The following is a 17,250-nucleotide window of genomic DNA, read 5'->3' as shown; positions in this document are numbered from 1 at the left end:
GATAAAATATAGATAAGTAGTTGCCAGAAGCTGGAAGACTGGGGGAGGGGGGGAGTGGGGGAAGGAGCAACTGTGAGTGGAAATGGAGTCTCTTTTTGGGGTGATGAAATGTTCTGGAATTAGATAGTGGTAATAGTTGTACAACTTTGTGAATACACTTGAAAGTCAGTGAACTGCACAATACAAAAGGATAAACTGTTATGCTACATGTGAACTATATTTCGATTTACAATCAATTGAGGCAGTATAAACACTGTTAAAGTAAGACCAAATACAAGTATCCCTGGACTGGAGGTGGAGAAAAGAAAGAAGAAAAGATGACAAAAGCTGTTTAACAATTAATGGGGGGTAGGCTAAAGAAATTGCCCTCTCACAGTAAACAACCAGAAAACCGAACGAAGTAATAAAATCAGTGGTTTTCTGACATCTGACAAGAAGCAACAAATACTAGGACCCTTGAAGAAGGGAAATAACTGAAGCTGAGTCCTACAACTGCCCCAGTTTACTGCCTTGTGGTAGCTGCAATCAAAGAGACATCTAAGTTCTGGGGAGGCAAAGGCAGCTAGAATTTGTGGAGCAGAAGTATGGGAAAGAAGGACGATATACAGAAAGAGATCTCCAGAGGTCTATGAAGGGCTCTCCTTGAGTTTTCAGTTGAGTACCGATTTATATGGGGTAAAAGTCCCCAAGGCCAGGGAAAGAACGACCAGAGAGAAGTAGGCTGAAAAAGTTCCATAGCTCAGCCAAGGCTGGGAAAAGTTTGTATTCCCATCAGCCACAGTGGAGAGATACTATAATACTTGGGAATTGGGTAGAGTCCCCAGGCAGGTATCACCTTAGTAGGAGAACAAAGGCTGCTCTGGATCTGCCATAACTACACTTAGAAGCAGTCCTTAAAAGGATCAAACAAATCCACAAGTAACTTAACTGAACAACAGAACAAAACTCAACATTCTTTAAAAGAATGTACCAAAATCCAGTAACTAACAATATAAAATTCACCATGTTCAGTACCCCATCAAAAATTACCAAGTATACAAAGAAGTAGGAATAAATGGCCCATAACCAGAAGAAACATCAACCAATAGAAATAGACCAAGAAACACATACAATGGAATTAAGAGTCCTTAAAACAATTACTACAAAATTTTACAACTTAAAAAAAGTAATAACCTTATTTGAAATTCAAAGAAAGAACAAAAAAGACAGCTCAACAAGTTTTGGAAATATTACTCCTAAAAAGTTCGTTTTCAGGTACTTTTACCTCTTCTATTTCCAACTACTAAACTCAGTTGTTCCTCTAGTGTTCAGAAGATACACAGATGACCACAGATTAAACAACATAGTCAAGGTCTCCCTTACTAATGAAAAAACCTAAGAAAAAGAGAAAAAAAATGCCTAATCATATTCAAGTATCATAAAACCAAACCATTATTCTTTTTGACCATTAGCATTAATAAAATACCAACTTTGCTTTTGCTACAAAAACATTACAGGAAACAGATAAACAGATGTGGCTCAAGCAGTTGAGTGCCCACTTTCCAAATGGTTCAGTTCCCGGTGCCTCCTAAAGAAGACAAACAGGGAAGCAGACTTGGCCCAGTGGATAGGGTGTCCGTCTACCACATGGGGGGTCTGCAGTTCAAACCCGGGGCGGAGGCTCCTTGACCTGTGTGGAGCTGGCCCATGCGCAGTGCTGATGCACACAAGGAGTGCCCTGCCACACAGGGGTGTCCCCCACATAGGGAAGCCCCACGTGCAAGGAGTGTGCCCTGTAAGGGGAGCCACCCAGCGCGAAAAGAAAGTACAGCTGCCCAAGAATGGTGCTGCACACACGGAGCTGACACAGCAAGATGACGCAACAAGAAGAAACACAGATTCCCGAGCCGCTGACAACAACAGAAGTGAGCTAAAAAAAGAACACGCAGCAAATGGACACAGAGAACAGACAACTGGGGTGGGGGTGGGGAGGGGAGAGAAATAAATAAAAATAAATCTTTAAAAAATAAAATAAAGAAGACAAACAACGAGCAGACATTGAGCAAAGACGAGCAAACAGATTAGAGAGCCATCTAGGGGGGAGGATTACAAAGCTGTTAACTGTAGTCTATAATTACATTATATTTTTCCCAAGTATCACCACATTCTTAACACCCTGTAGTAGAAAAACATTCCTATATTTATATATAATTAATCATAATCCTTATCTACTGCCAAAATCGTTGTTCTACATTCCCAATATTATCCTCCAGCTGTCCTCCAACATTAATCTTCCTAGAATACTCATTTAAGCCCCAATCATATCAATAAGTCGAGTGTTTGTTACATTCATTATAATGTGTTACCATCAAATCCAACCATTACCACATATTTACATTTGACCTTATTAAATATTCTACATACATCCCACATCATCTCCCATAAACCTACTACAATTATGTTTAATATGTAAAGAAAAACATGAACATAATGAGGAAACAAACAAAATTTTGAAACAACTCACATGGAACTTCTGGAACTAAAGATATATTATCTGAAATTTTAATATACTGGATGGAAACAATACAGATTAGAAATTGCAGAAGAAACTATCAGTGAACCTGAAGACATAGCAACAGAAATGAAGGCAAAATAAATACTTTTTCAGACAAACAAAAGTTTAGCCCATTCATTGCCAGCAGACCTTCATTACAAGAAAGGTTAAAAGACATTTTTTAAGCCAAAGGAAACCACCAGATAAAATATGGATCTAGACAAAGGAATAGACAGCACCAGAAATAGTAACACATGAGTAAAATGTAAGACAGTTTTTTCTCATTTTGCAATTTTTATAAAAGATAAAGCCTGCTTAAAACAAAGAATTAACAATGTATTGTGGGGTTTATAATATATACACAAATCCTAGAGCAACCAATGAAAAAAATAAAACATTTAACTAGAGTTAATCAAAGAGTGAAGATAAATTAGAATCCTAAAACCACTCAGTCCAAAAGTAGACAGGTAAAGAGGGGGGAAAAAAAGAACCCAAAAGTATATAGGACAAATAGAAAGCAAAGAACAAGATGGTTGATTCAAAACCAACCATATTGATAAAGACTGTCAAACTGGATTTTAAAAAAAAAAAAAAAGCAAGATCCAGCTATACATTGTCTATAAGAAATACATTTTAATTATAAAAATACAAATAAGTTAAAAATAAAAGGACGGAAAAAGACAACACAAATCAAACCTTGAGTGGCACTACTGATATCAGACAAAGTATAACGACAAAGAGATAATTCATCAAGAAAACATAACAGAGGAGCAGATGTAGCTCGAGTGGTTGAGCACCTGCTTCCCATGTATGAGGTCCCAGGTTCGATCCTTGATACCTCCTAAAAAAAAAAACAGAACAAAATAAAAAAACCCAACTCTCATTGGGGAGCAGATGTAGCTCGGTGGCTGAGCACCTGCTTCCCATGTACAAGGTCCTAGGTTCGATTCCCAGTACCTCCTAAAAAAACAAAAAACAACAAAGCAGGGAAGTGGATGTGGCTCAACTAGTTGGACACCCACCTACCACACTGGGGGGGGGCAGGTAAGGGATGATACCCCAGTTTTGGGTCCTGCTGCCTCCTAAAATAACACAATGAGTAGACACTGCCCCTGCCACAACAAGCAGATGCCACAGCCCACAGGGAGCAAATGTGGCTTAGGCTACCGGGCACTTGCCTCTCGTGTGGGAAGTCCTGGGTTCAGTTCCCGGTGCCTTCTGGAGAAGGTGGACAAATAATGAGAAGACAGACAAGAGAACCATGCGTGGGAGAAGGGGAATAAATTTTTTAAAGTAAAGTGGGAAAAAAAAACCACATAATATGGGAAACGGACTTTGGCCCAGTGGTTGGGGCGTCCGTCTACCATATGGGAGGTCCGCAGTTCAAACCCCAGGCCTCCTTGACCCGTGTGGAGCTGGCCATGCGCAGCGCTGATGCGCGCAAGGAGTGCCGTGCCTCGCAACGGCGTCCCCCGCGTGGGGGAGCCCCACGCGCAAGGAGTGCGCCCGTAAGGAGAGCCGCCCAGCGTGAAAAGAAAGAGCAGCCTGCCCAGGAATGGCGCCGCCCACACTTCCCGTGCCGCTGACGACAACAGAAGCGGACAAAGAAACAAGACGCAGCAAATAGACACCAAGAACAGACAACCAGGGGAGGGGGGGGAAATTAAATAAATAAATCTTAAAAAAAACCAAACAAACACATAATAACCCTAAATACATAAATATCTAATAACAGAACTTCAAAATACATGAAACAAAAAATGATAGACCTGAAAGGGGAAAATAAATAAATCCAGATTGTATTATAGTTGGTGATTTCTAATACTCCTCTCAGTAACTGAAAGTAGACACAAAGTCATTAAGGATAAAGAAGACTTGGAGACTATCAATCAACTTGATCTAGTTGATGTTTATAAGACTAAAATTATATCAGATAGTATGTTCTCTGACTACAATGGAATTAATCTAGAAACTAACAGAAAAACATCTGGAAACAGCCTAAATATCTGAAAATTAAAGAGCATACTTCTAAATAACCTATGGGTGGGAAGCGGATGTGGTTCAACTGATAGATGCAGAGCATCTGCCTACCATACGGGAGGTCCAGGGTTCAAACCCAGGGCCTCCTGGCCTGTGTGGTGAGCTAGTCCACGCGCAGTGCTGCCATACGCAAGGAGTGCCATGCCACGCAGGGGTGTCCCTCGTGTAGGGGAGCCCCCACATGCAAGGAGTGAGCCCTGCAAGGAGAGCCATCCAAGCAAAAAAAGCGCAGCCCGCCCAGGAGTGGCACCGCACACATGGAGAGCTGATGCAGCAAGATGACGCAACAAAGAGACACAGATTCCCAGTGCCATTTGAAAATGCAAGCAGACACAGAAGAATACACAGCAAATGAACACAAGAGAGCACACAACGGGGTGGGGGGGAAGGGGAGAGAAAAAAAATAAATCTTTAAAAAATAATAAAATAGGCAGTGGACTTGGTCCAGTGGTTAGGGCGTCCGTCTACCACATGGGAGGTCCACGGTTCAAACCCCGGGCCTCCTTGACACGTGTGGAGCTGGCCCATGAGCAGTGCTGATGCGTGCAAGGAGTGCCGTGCCACGAAGGGGTGTCCCCCGCGTAGGGGAGCCCCACGCGCAAGGAGTGCGCCCTGTAAGGAGAGCCGCCCAGTGCGAAATAAAGTGCAGCCGGCCCAGGAATGGTGCCGCACACATGGAGAGCTGACACAACAAGATGACGCAACAAAAAGAGCAGATTCTCATGCTGCTGACAACAGAAGCGGACAAGAAGACACAGCAAATAGACATAGAGAACAGATAACCGGGTTTGGGGGGGAAGGGAAGAGAAATAAATAAATAAATAAATCTTTAAAAAAAAATAACAAAAATTTGAGGCATTCCTCAAAAGCAGCGCTTAAAGTTGACATCTAAACTTTTGCTGTAATAAACTAGGAAACTAAGCAAATTAAATCCAAAGTAAATAGAGGGAAGTTTATTATAAAATATAAGAACAAAAATCAATGAAACAGAAAAGAAAAACAAAAAAGAAAAATTAAATCAATTTTTAAAATTGATTCTTTGAAAGCTGATTCTTTGAAAACATCAACAGAAATAGGGTGATGAAGAGGTTTCGATTATGATGGTGACAAGAGCACAAACATTATGAATATAATTAACACCACTGAACTGTATACCTAAAAGTGATTAAAATGGAAAAATTTAGCTTGTATATATATTATCACAATAAAAAATCTAGAAAAAACTATAGAACGGTACAATACAATCAGTAAACCCTAATGTAAAGTATGGTCTATATTTATTAGTATAATTATATCGTTTCATTAACTGGAACAAGAATACCACACTAATGCAAAGTGTTCGTAATAGGGAAAACTGTGAGTTGTGGGTAAATGGGAACTCTGCACTTTCTGCATGCTTCTTTTGTAAACCTACAAACTAATAATAATTTTTAAATTATATATTAAAAAGCAGAGACAGAATAAAAGATTGAATTAAAAAAAAAAAACAAATCACAAAGTACCAAGATGTAATGGGTCTTTAAGGTAAATACGTTTTCTGCACAATTACCGAAGTAAAAGATCATTTTAGCTGGAGTTATAGAAATCTGCCTTGAGCAAATAGAATTCATATAGGCAAGGAAAAGGGACAGAGAGAGTAAAGCAGCAGCCTAAACCAAATCACAAAAGCTAGCACTTGTGCTCAAGACAAGAAAACCAAGGCAGCAGACTTACAGAAAGAAAGGCCAGGGAATACAGATGGTTAGAACTGGAGAAAGGGCAAAAAGACTTAGTACGACATCTCCCAGGCTTATTAAGATCGCTAACTATACTTGGCAATTAGATTTGCCAGCTGTATGATTTGTATCACAGAACATTGCAGTTCTGTTGCAGAGTTACCAGGACTTTTTTCCTAGAGGAAAGGGGCTTTGAATGCCCAAGCAGACCCAATATTCCTTTAAGATAGGAAGGAAGGCGGCGGACTTGGCCCAGTGGTTAGGGCGTCCATCTACCACATGGGAGGTCCGCGGTTCAAATCCCGGGTCTCCTTGACCCGTGTGCAGCTTGGCCCATGCGCAGTGCTGATGCGTGCAAGGAGTGCCGTGCCATGCAGGGGTGTCCCCCACGTAGGGGAACCCCACGTGCAAGGAGTGCGCCCCGTAAGCAGAGCCGCCCAGCGCGAAATAAAGTGCAGCCTGCCCAGGAATGGCGCCGCACACACAGAGAGCTGACACAACAAAAAGAAACACAGATTCCCGTGCCGCTGACAACAGAAGCAAACAAAGAAGACACAGCAAATAGACATAGAGAACAGACAACCGGGGTGGTGGGGGGACGGGGAGAGAAATAAATAAATAAATCTTAAAAAAAAAAAAAAAGATAGGAAGGAAAACATTTACTGAGAACCTTCATGTACTAGACACCATGGTTAAGAACTTAATATATTATGCCTTAAAGTCTTCATAAAATAAACAATTCAATTTATACAGCTTGCCCATCACATAGCTTGTAGGTGGCAGATAACGGAGCTGTGTATACGTAACAACTTGGAAGGGAACATGGAAAAATAAAAACATAAGGTAAGGGTTTTGGGATTATGGGTATTTTCTTTGTATTGTTAATATGTAATTTTTTAAATATATATTTTTTTAACTGGAGAAGCTGTAGGTTTACAGAAAAATATGGAACACTTCATGAATTTGTGTCATCCATACTCAGGAGCCACATTAATCTTCTCTGTATCCTTCCAATTTTAGAATATGTGCTATCAAAGTAATTTCTTTTTACTGTAAATGAAAAGTAACTGGTGAAAAGATACACAAGAACTTCTTACTGTATCCTTTTGAACTATGGTACATCATACAATAAATTATTTTTCCTTTTGAAAAATAAAAAAGCAAAAACAAAACAATAGAGCAGAAAAATGCACTTACTGCCATACAAAGATGTTCTCTAGAGGCCTCTCTCTTGGCTTTAGACTTCTAGATGTCTAGATACACTTAAGGACATTCCCTGGTGAAAGGGACAGACGGCTATTTCCGTTTGCAGGAAGGCAGGGAACTAAGCAAGAAGGCAACCTGAGGTCCTTCAAAAGCTAAAATTAGGGAGCGGAAATAGCTTAGTAGTTGAGTGCCTGCTTCCCATGTTCAAGGTCCCAGGCTCAATCCCCGGTACCTCCTAAAAACAAAAACAAACAAAAAAACCAACTCTCATTGGGGAGTGATGTAGCTCAGTAGTTGAGAGCCTGGTTCCCGTATATGAGGTCCTGGGTTCAATCCCCAGTACCTCCTGAAAAGAAAAAAAGAAAAGAAAGAAAAGAACAACTGCTTAAGCTACCATAGGCAACAAATCCCAATATCCTATTGTGTGATCATAATCGCTGTCTCCTCTAATTCTTAAGAGCAAACATGTATTAAGCAATTTAAAATGACTCAATTATATGCATATTTCAATTAATTCTCACAAAAGCCCTCTAATCTAGGTTCTATCAGTATCCTATTTTATAGATGAGAAAACTGAGATCCAGAGTTGGTAACATGTCCAAGGTCCCAATTAGTAATGTTACAGAGCTGCGACTTAAAGCCAGTCTTGACTTCAGATCTCTTGCTTTTAACTACAAGAGGAAACTGCCTCCCTAACCTCTCATTCAGACAGTTATATCTCACACATCAGTTCCCTGAACACCAGCATTTTCCCCCAAGGCCAACGCCTTTTTCTGGTTTCTTCATTCTCTTCATACTCTTTCCTCTCCCATCTGGGATCCCAATGGCATCCAACACCTTCGATTCCTCTGTACCTCACCATTCTACCACACCCCTCTGACAAAATCCCAATCCTAAATCACTACTATCTATCTACTTCCTTCATCTGTCACTGAGCAGGCTGAGTGTGCTGGGAAGAACTCACACTCACCTGCAATTGTGTTTTCCTGAAATCCACCTGGGCCCTCGGCACACCTGGCAATCCCTCTCAGTTTCTTCAACAATCCTTTCATTCTCCCACCACTGTCCTCAAATCCACTCTGGACACCCTGTGTCCCTTACTCCAGCCATTGTAAAGCTGAAAATTCAAGATCCTCAGTTAAAACTTCCCACTAACTGATCTATATTCCTGCCTACCCATACCTCTTTTCTAGTTTTTTTTTCCGTTTTTTGTTGTTTAAGAGGTACCAAGGATTGAACCCAGGACCTCATACAAGCAAAGCAGGTGTTCAACCCAAACAAGCAAAGCAGGTGCGCAACCCAACCACTGAGTTATACACACTCTGCTCCGCCTTTCTTTTTTTTTTAAAGATTTTATTTATTTATATCTCCCCAGCCCCTCACTGTTTGCACTTGCCATGTCTGTTCATCTTTTTTGTTTCTTTAGGAGGCACTGGGAACTGCACCCAGAACCGCCAATGTGGGAGGGAGGTGCCTAATCTCTTGAGCCAACTCCATTACCTGCTCTGTTGTGTCTCATTATGTTTTTTCTTCTTGCATCTCTTGTAGCGTCATCTTGTTGCATCAGCTTGCTGTGCCTGCCCATCATGCCAGCTTGCTGTCTTCTTTAGGAGGCACCAGGAACCAAACCCCTGACCTCACATGTGATAGGCAGGAACTCAATCACTTGAGCTACATCCACTTCCCTCTGCTTAACTTTTAACCTTATTCTTACTGAACTCAAGAACACTTCTCCATCAATTATCACACCTCTCTTGTACTTCCAATTGCTACTGGCTCCTTACTTTAAGCATACTCAAGTTTCTCCCATTCTTAAAGTACTTGCCTTGACTTTTATCTTCCTCTAGGTGGCATCTAATCTTCCTCCTCTGACTCAAACTCTAGCCAATAGACTGTACTTTTCTCCACATCCTCACTTCCCATAAAGCCTCGCCCACTGCAATCTGGCATCCATCCCCACTATTTCGGAAACAGGGCCTGCTAAGGTCACCAATGACGTCCTAATTGCCAAATCCAATGGATCCTTTTCAGTCCTTATCTTACCAAAATGTTCTTAAGCAAGTGACATTGTTAGGCACCTGCTCAATTCTTAACAGCCCTGTTTCCCGTGACCCTGCATTCTCCTGGCTCTGGCCTCAATACTTCTAGGTATTGCCTACAGTTCCAAACTTGTCCCTCTGCTCTCTTCATTCTTTACACTTTCCCGGGGTGATCTTACTCACTCTTGAGTTTTATACCTTTACGACGACAGACTCCTAAATCTGCATCTTCAGCCCACACCTATTCTCCATGCTTCAGGCTACTAAGTACCCCCACATGGACATCCCATTATAACCTCCAAGTTACCCCTGACTGCTTTTAACCTCACAGCCCATTTATCTCCCCAGAGCTTCAAATGCATACTGTTTTTCACCAAATCTTAGATTTTATCAATTTAAGAGGTACTGTACTAAGAGTAAGAAGTATTGACACTTAAACAGGGACCCATCACTGATTTAAAAATGCATCCTAACTTCAGATATATTATTAAAAAAGAATGCACACATGCACATGCACCTCAGAAAGGAAGTAATATGAAACTTTTTAAATGCTAGGGGGAGTGGATGTGGTTGCAGTGCTTGCTTGAGCTCCCGCCTCCCACCTGGAAGGTCCTGGGTTTGGTTCCCAGTGCCTCCTCAAAAAACCAAACAAACAAAAAACAACAAACAAGCAAAACAAGTAAAGAAGCCAACTTGGGGAAACTGGTGTGGCTGGACACACACACACCAAAAAACCAGCCTGCTGAACAACTCCATCTGGATGTTCTTAGAAACACAAACTTTATATGTTCTACAATAAATTAACCTTCCCTCTTAAACCTGTTCTTCTGCCTATAGTCTTCCAGTTGATGGCACCAATATCCATCTAGTCACCTGTGCCAAAAACTGAATGCTATTCTTGACTCTTCTTTTTCTCTCCATATCCCACCAAAAAGATGGACTTACCTGCTAGCTACTTTTCAAATCTGTTCCTCATGCTTTATCTTCTACTTTCACTGCTCTCATCATTTTTATCTCACCTTCTGAGGACTCCCCAAACCTGGTCTCCCATCCTATCCCTCTAAACCATCTTTTCCACAGCTAAGAAAGCGAACTGTCTAACAGAGAAATCTGCAATAAGTCATTTCTGTGCTTAAGACCTTACAGTCTTTTTTTTTAAGGATTTTATTTATTTATTTCTCTCCCCTTCCCCGCCCACCCCCCCAGCCCCAGTTGTCTGTTCTCTGGGTCTATTTGCTGCGTGTTCTTTGTCCGCTTCTGTTGTTGTCAGCGGCACAGGAATCTATGTTTCTTTTGGTTGTATCATCTTGTTGTGTCAGCTCTCCGTGTGTGCGGCACCATTCCTGGGCAGGCTGCACTTTATTTCGCGCTGGGCAGCTCTCCTTACAGGGCGCACTCCTTGCGCGTGGGGCTCCCCTATGCGGGGACACCCCTACATGGCAGGGCACTCCTTGCGCGCATCAGCACTGCACATGGGCCAGCTCCACACAGGTCAAGGAGGCCCAGGGTTTGAACCTGGACCTCCCATGTGGTAGATGGACGCCCTAACCACTGGGCCAAGTCCGCTTCCTGACCTTATAGTCTTAATGAGACACACAACGCCCTCTATGATCTGGCTCTTACTTGTTTATCCAGCCTCATCTCCTAACATTCCCAACTCTAAAATTTTACTTAGTTAAAAGCTTCTCTTTTTATACCCCTTCCTAACATATACCATTTAGTTAAATTTCCTTGCCTCTGACTTAAGAAATGGCCTTCTTCACCTTCCTTATCACATGCCCCTCTTCCAAGAAGCCTTTCCTCTTCCTCTCCCTCTCCCAGAGTGCGTCAAAGGGATTAACTTCAGTGTTCTCACAGATTTCCAAATAATATATGGCTCTATAAATACCACATGGTTTAAGCTTCTAAAAGAAACTACTGGTGTGGGACTGTGAGTAGGCAGGAGTAGGAAGCTCCAGCAATCAGTTCCTCCACCAAAACAATTATTGAACTGGCAGGAACTGTCTAAATTAACTATTTTGAAACTCTGGAGTCTAGGAGAAATAAAGAACACTAATAAAGTTAACTCTGTTGGTAAACATAAAACCCCGTATTTTCATACTTTTGGTTTGTAACTGCTTCCCACCCCTCAGTGACTTTACAGGCAAATGTGTAAAATAGTATTTAAGTCTATGTTAATGGGCATGCAATGTATAAAGAGATAATCTAAGACAATAACAACATGCAGGGAAAAGAACAGAGATACTATATTACACTGTCTATGTACTGAAACTAGATTGGTACTAGTCGAAATAGGTTATTACTTTAAGACCATATATCTGGTAAGTTTAAAATCCAGAATATATAAAGAACTCCTACAACTCAAGAACGAAAGAACCCAATTAAAAAATGGGTAAAAGATTTGAATAAACATTTCTCTAAAGAAGATACTCAAATAACCAAAACTATAAGTAAAGATTTTCAACATTATTAACCATTACAGAATACAGATTAAAACTACAAAATACTGGGAAGTGGATTTGGCTCAACTGATAGAGTGTCCGCCTATCACATGGGAGGTCCAGGGTTCAAACCCAGTACCTCCTGACCTGTGTGGCAAGCTAGTCCACGCACAGTGCTGACACGTGGAAGGAGTGCCATGCCATGCAGGGGTGTCCCCCGCTCAGGGGAGCCCCACGCACAAGGAGTGTGCCCCTTAAGGAGAGCTGCTCAGCGCGAAAAAACTGCAGCCTGCCCAGGAGTGGCCCCCCCACACACAGAGAGATGATGCAACAAAATGAGACACAGATTCCCGGTGCCACTGACAAGGATATAAGTGAACACAGAAGAATACACAGCAAATGGACACAAAGAGCGGACAACTGGGGCGGAGGGGGAAGGGGGGAGAAATTTTTAAAAATTAAATAAAAAAAAAAAAAAACTTAAAAAAAAACACAAAAAACTACAAAATATCATTTCACATCTACTAGGATGGCTATTATCATTTAAAAAACAAACAAACAAACAAAAAAACAAACCACAGAAAATAACAAGTCCTGGTGAGGCTGAAGAGAAATAAGAACCCTCATACATTGTTAGTGACCATGTAAAATGATGCAACCACTATGGAAAATAGTTTGGTAGTTCTATTACCATATGACCTGGCAATTCCACACCGAGATACATACCCAAAAGAACTAAAAGCAGGGACTTGGACGGACATTTGTACACCAATGTTTACTGCAGCATTATTCACAACAGCCAAATGGTGGAAGCAACCCAAGTATCCATCAACAGATGAATGGATAAACAAAATGTGGTATATACAATGGAATATATGACATTCAGCCCCATAAAAAGTGAAGTGCTGGCACATGCTACAACATGGATGAACCTTGCAGACATCATGTAGAGTGAAATAAGCCTGGACAGGTATTGTATGATTTCTCTTATACAGAATAAACAAATTCATAGACAGAAAGCAGAATTGTGGTTACCAGAGCTGGGGGGAGGAAAGAATGGTGAGTTACTGCTAATGATCAGCAGCTTTAGTATGAGATGATAAAAAGAGTCTAGAGGGAAAGGGACATGGCTCAACCAACTGCGCTCCTGTCTACCATATAGGAGGTTCACGGTTTGATGCCCAGGACCTCCTGGTGAGGGCGATCTGGCTCATGCAGTGAGCCGGCCCTACAAAAGAATGCAGCTCCGCACAGGAGAGCCGCCTGCATGGGAATGCCACCCAGTGTAGGAAAGCCACCCCACAGCCGGCACAGCCAGATGACATAAGAGACACAAAGGAGAGAAAACAATAAGACATAGCAGAACAAACAGGGAAACTAAAGTGGTGCAAGAGAGTAATCCCTTCTCTCCCACTCCAGAAGGTCCCAGGATAGGTTCCTGGAGCTGCCTACTGGGAACACAAGCAGATACAGAACAATACACAGCAAATGGACACAGAGAGCAGACAATGGGGGGGAAACTGGGGGTGGGAGGGTAGAGATACATAAATCTTTAAAAAAAAAAAGCAGTCTACAAATAGTGGTGAAAGCTACAAGTATTGTCATTATACTTAATATCAAAGAACTATCTACTTCAAATGATTTTGTGGGAAGAGGATGTGGCTCAAGCAACTGGTCTCCTGTCTACCATAATGGGGGTCCCAGGTTCCGTTTCCAGGGTCTCCTGGTGAAGGCAAGATGGCCTGCACTGCGGAGAGCTGGCCCATGTCATGGAGTGTTTGACTGCACCACGAGTTGACGCAAAAAGATGAAGCAACAACAAAAAAAAACACAGAAGACAATGAAAGATACAACAAACCAGGAAGCTGAGGTGGCTAAAGTGACTGAAAGCCTCTCCCCATGTCAGAGGTCCCAGGATCACTTCCCAGTGCCTTCTCAAGAGAAGACGAGAAGACAAGCAGACACAGAAGAACGGGCAGCAAATGGACATAAAGAGGAGAGCTAGTGCAGGTGGCAAGGCAGGGGGGTGGTAATAAATAAAATAAAAAAAGATATATTTTGCTACATATATTTTAAAACAATAAATAAATTACTAAGAAACCATTAATGCAGAAATAATTATGTTTGCCCTCTTTAGCACAGATGTGATGGTATGCTAAAGAGTGGTATGGTACCCTGGTTACCAAAGACCTACTACCTTCTGTTCTAATCACAGGTCTTCAATGCTAGAACAGTGTCTGGGACATTGAAAATGATCCAAAAATATCCACTGAAAAAGTGAAAAGGGGTATATGGCATAACAAAAATAACTAGGAATAAACTTTACAAGAAACGTGGAGGGGCTGGCCAGCTGGACCCCTCACAGGTCCCACACACAGGAAGTCCCCAAAGCTGGAGAAAGGCCTTCCTCACACCACCCCCAGATCTTCCACCAGTACCTGGTACACAGTAGATGCTCAGCAATGACTGGGGGAGGGGGGCAGGGTGTAACCCCAAGGGGAGGAGAGGAGCTCGTGGTAGGCAACCACTGCTTCAGCTAAGCCTGGGGGTCCTGGAGTAGGACAGTCTACCCCAACCCCAATGTCAACAAAACACCAACGCGCAGCACCTCCGCAGAGGAGACAGTAAAGACGACGGCAGTGGCCCCGACCCCGGCCAGTGTCAGAGCTAAAGGCTGGCAGAAAGGCTTTCTCAGGACAACAATGTATGCCATTGCGTCATGAAAAGGATTTCAAGTGCAATTTCTTCGTTAATAGCCCTACAACTGTTTTTTGTCTTCCTGGTGAGAATACATCTCTAAAATTTAGGTCACTAGGAAAAGGCAAGTCAATTTGCTTTCAGCTTATCTAATTAGGAAAATGCAGCCCAGAAATCACCTATCCAAAGTGTACAATAAATGGTTTTAGTATAATCACAACGCTGTACATTCAACACCACAAAACATTTTAGAGCAATTTCAGTACTCCAAAAAGAAAAACTCCACACCCCTTAGCAGTCACCTTTCAATCCTCTATCCTTCCCCAGCCTTACATAACCACGAATCTAATTTCATCTTTATAAATCAACAGTGGTTTATATGTAAATGCAATCATGGAGGAAAAAAAAGAAATGTGGAAGGGAAAAAAGGTAAGCTATAAGAATTGGACAATAAGCCAATGGAAAGAAACAAAATTGAGGCTTTTTGTCTAAAGTCTAACTCCTACTCTGCCATAATTTGGTCATCACAACTGCATAGTAGGCAGCAGAATTCTAATGGGGAACTCTCATAAAATAACCATGACTTGATACTGAGCAAACTGGGAAGAAAGAAGAGCAACCCAGGTAAGAATTGAAAGGAATGTGAGCTGGGTAGAAGACACAAGGAAAACTAGGGCAAGTGCCTTAAGTACCTTAGTGAAGGTGGTAGAGCCAGAGGCCATCAGAATTTGACGCACACGGTTGTGGAAACGCTGCATTGACTCATCGTCCACACGCAGGAAACACTGAGCTGTCCGCTCCTTAGTAACCTAAACCACAAGGTCAAGGTTAACTTGTCTCTGGAAATGCCACAGGAACAAGGACCCATCACTGAGCCCTACCCAACCAACAAAGGTCAATTCATAATAATGAAAAGGTGTGCCTCTGTTCCTCGCCCCCATTTACTCCAGAGGTACAGGGGTGGTAATGCTACCTTTAGCCCCTTCCCAAACTGTACCTCATTCTGTAGGTTCCAGACCCCATCCTTGTGAGTGAATTCCTCATAACTGGTGCGACATTTAGGCAGGATGCGACATTCAAAGCCACACATGTTGAAGAGCAAGTTTGGGTTGTCCTTACTGTACACGGACACAAAGCTGTTCTCCCACTGAACTGTAGTCACTGACCGTGGCAGACGGTTCTTGATGTCCCAAAACACTGCTCGACCTCTGCCCACAAAGGACATATGATCACATCACTGTCCTGGGAAGAACTTTCCTTCAAAGGCCAGGCTGATCATATCCCCAGAGCTACGCTCCTCCCACCAAGGAACAACTTCATAACTTCCCTATAACTGCTCCTGGTGTCCCTCAGGGTAATGTCCTTCCATTTCCCACACCTCAATATATACTCACAAGTTGACATCATGCTTCATAAGGCGCATGCGGGCGTCTCGGGGCCAGCACTTCTTGTTATTGTATCCAACGATGTTTTCATTGTTGGGGTCTGGGTGCTCTGTCAGGTAGCGCTGGATCAGGTCCCGAGCTTCATCTGCTGTGAACCTACACCAGGCAAGGTGTATTGCAGAGGCCCAAATATACCAGGACCCCGTGAGAGAAGTAAACCCTTAATAAAGTACCCCGTACCCTACTCATAGGACTCCATTCCATTTTAGAGGCCCAATCCCAGCAGCAAAACAACAAAGTACAACAGCTGCCTTCAGATACAGTGCATATGCCTCAACGCCTGGCAGAGAGAAGACACAAGCCCTCACCTAAAGAAAATGTGGATGCGATCAATATATCTGCAGAAGAGACGAATAGGGTGGGCAGCCTCGGTGGCTATGTCCTGGAAACTGAGAAAGTCATTTGGCATTTGAGGGGGACCAGCCATCTCACTGGCCCGGTGCAGTCCCAATACAAGCAAATCCATCACCAGACCATAGTACTGCACAATGAATGAGGCAAACTGCAGGCCTCTGATGATTCCGTATGAATTTGTATGGTTCATGTCCTAGAAAGAAAAAATAACAACTCTTAACAATCCAAGGTCATGTCTCAGGCTTCTCCAGGGCTCATCCTCTTTTCTCCTCCCCTCAGCAAATCCTAACCCAATGGGCTAGACACCTCTTCCCAAATTCCTTGCTATCTTGCCCCCACACCAACAGACACCTTGTAGTTGATGACGACGTTGTTCTTTGCTGTCATGTAGTCAGCTATGTTGTGGTCCACGATGAGTCGCAGCAGCCTATTAAGCAGGGTCAAATCAATCTTTTCATACATCTTCTCAAAGCGCGATTCCAGCATGACGTTGCACTCACCCTCACTTGTCTCCCACACATCCTGCAAGTTATTGATGCCTGAGGAATAGGCAAGAGAGGATTCCAGTAAGTTAGCAATTCCTCAGGACCTATTGCCTAGAGTAGCTATGCAGCATTCCAGAACCCAATCCGACTACCACTCTATTAATTCATCTGAATTGCTAGGTGTGCCAATTTCACTCAGTTTTAACTTCAACACTACTTCATTACCATGCAGCAAGAGAGTTAAACTAATCACAACACCTGGTTGAGAACTCTGACGAAGACACTAACTCAACTA

General features: G+C 42.5%; 1 protein-coding gene and 1 pseudogene across 1 annotated transcript in view; both read right to left on the bottom strand.

The window, feature by feature from the left end:
- The window catches only part of PRPF8 (pre-mRNA processing factor 8), a 36,126-nt gene that overhangs the window by 9,904 nt on the left and 8,972 nt on the right, over nucleotides 1-17,250 (bottom strand). Inside the window, 5 exon segments of the mRNA XM_058283089.2 lie at nucleotides 15,364-15,480; nucleotides 15,669-15,879; nucleotides 16,066-16,212; nucleotides 16,425-16,663; nucleotides 16,822-17,242. Coding sequence (XP_058139072.1) covers nucleotides 15,364-15,480; nucleotides 15,669-15,879; nucleotides 16,066-16,212; nucleotides 16,425-16,663; nucleotides 16,822-17,242 — 1,135 coding nt within the window.
- Nucleotides 7,228-7,328, bottom strand: LOC111762003 (U6 spliceosomal RNA; annotated as a pseudogene).

The sequence above is a fragment of the Dasypus novemcinctus genome, chromosome 21 (assembly GCF_030445035.2).
Source record: "Dasypus novemcinctus isolate mDasNov1 chromosome 21, mDasNov1.1.hap2, whole genome shotgun sequence".
In the NCBI taxonomy this organism is placed as follows: Eukaryota; Metazoa; Chordata; class Mammalia; order Cingulata; family Dasypodidae; genus Dasypus; species Dasypus novemcinctus.
This window is presented reverse-complemented; position numbering and strand designations above follow the sequence as displayed.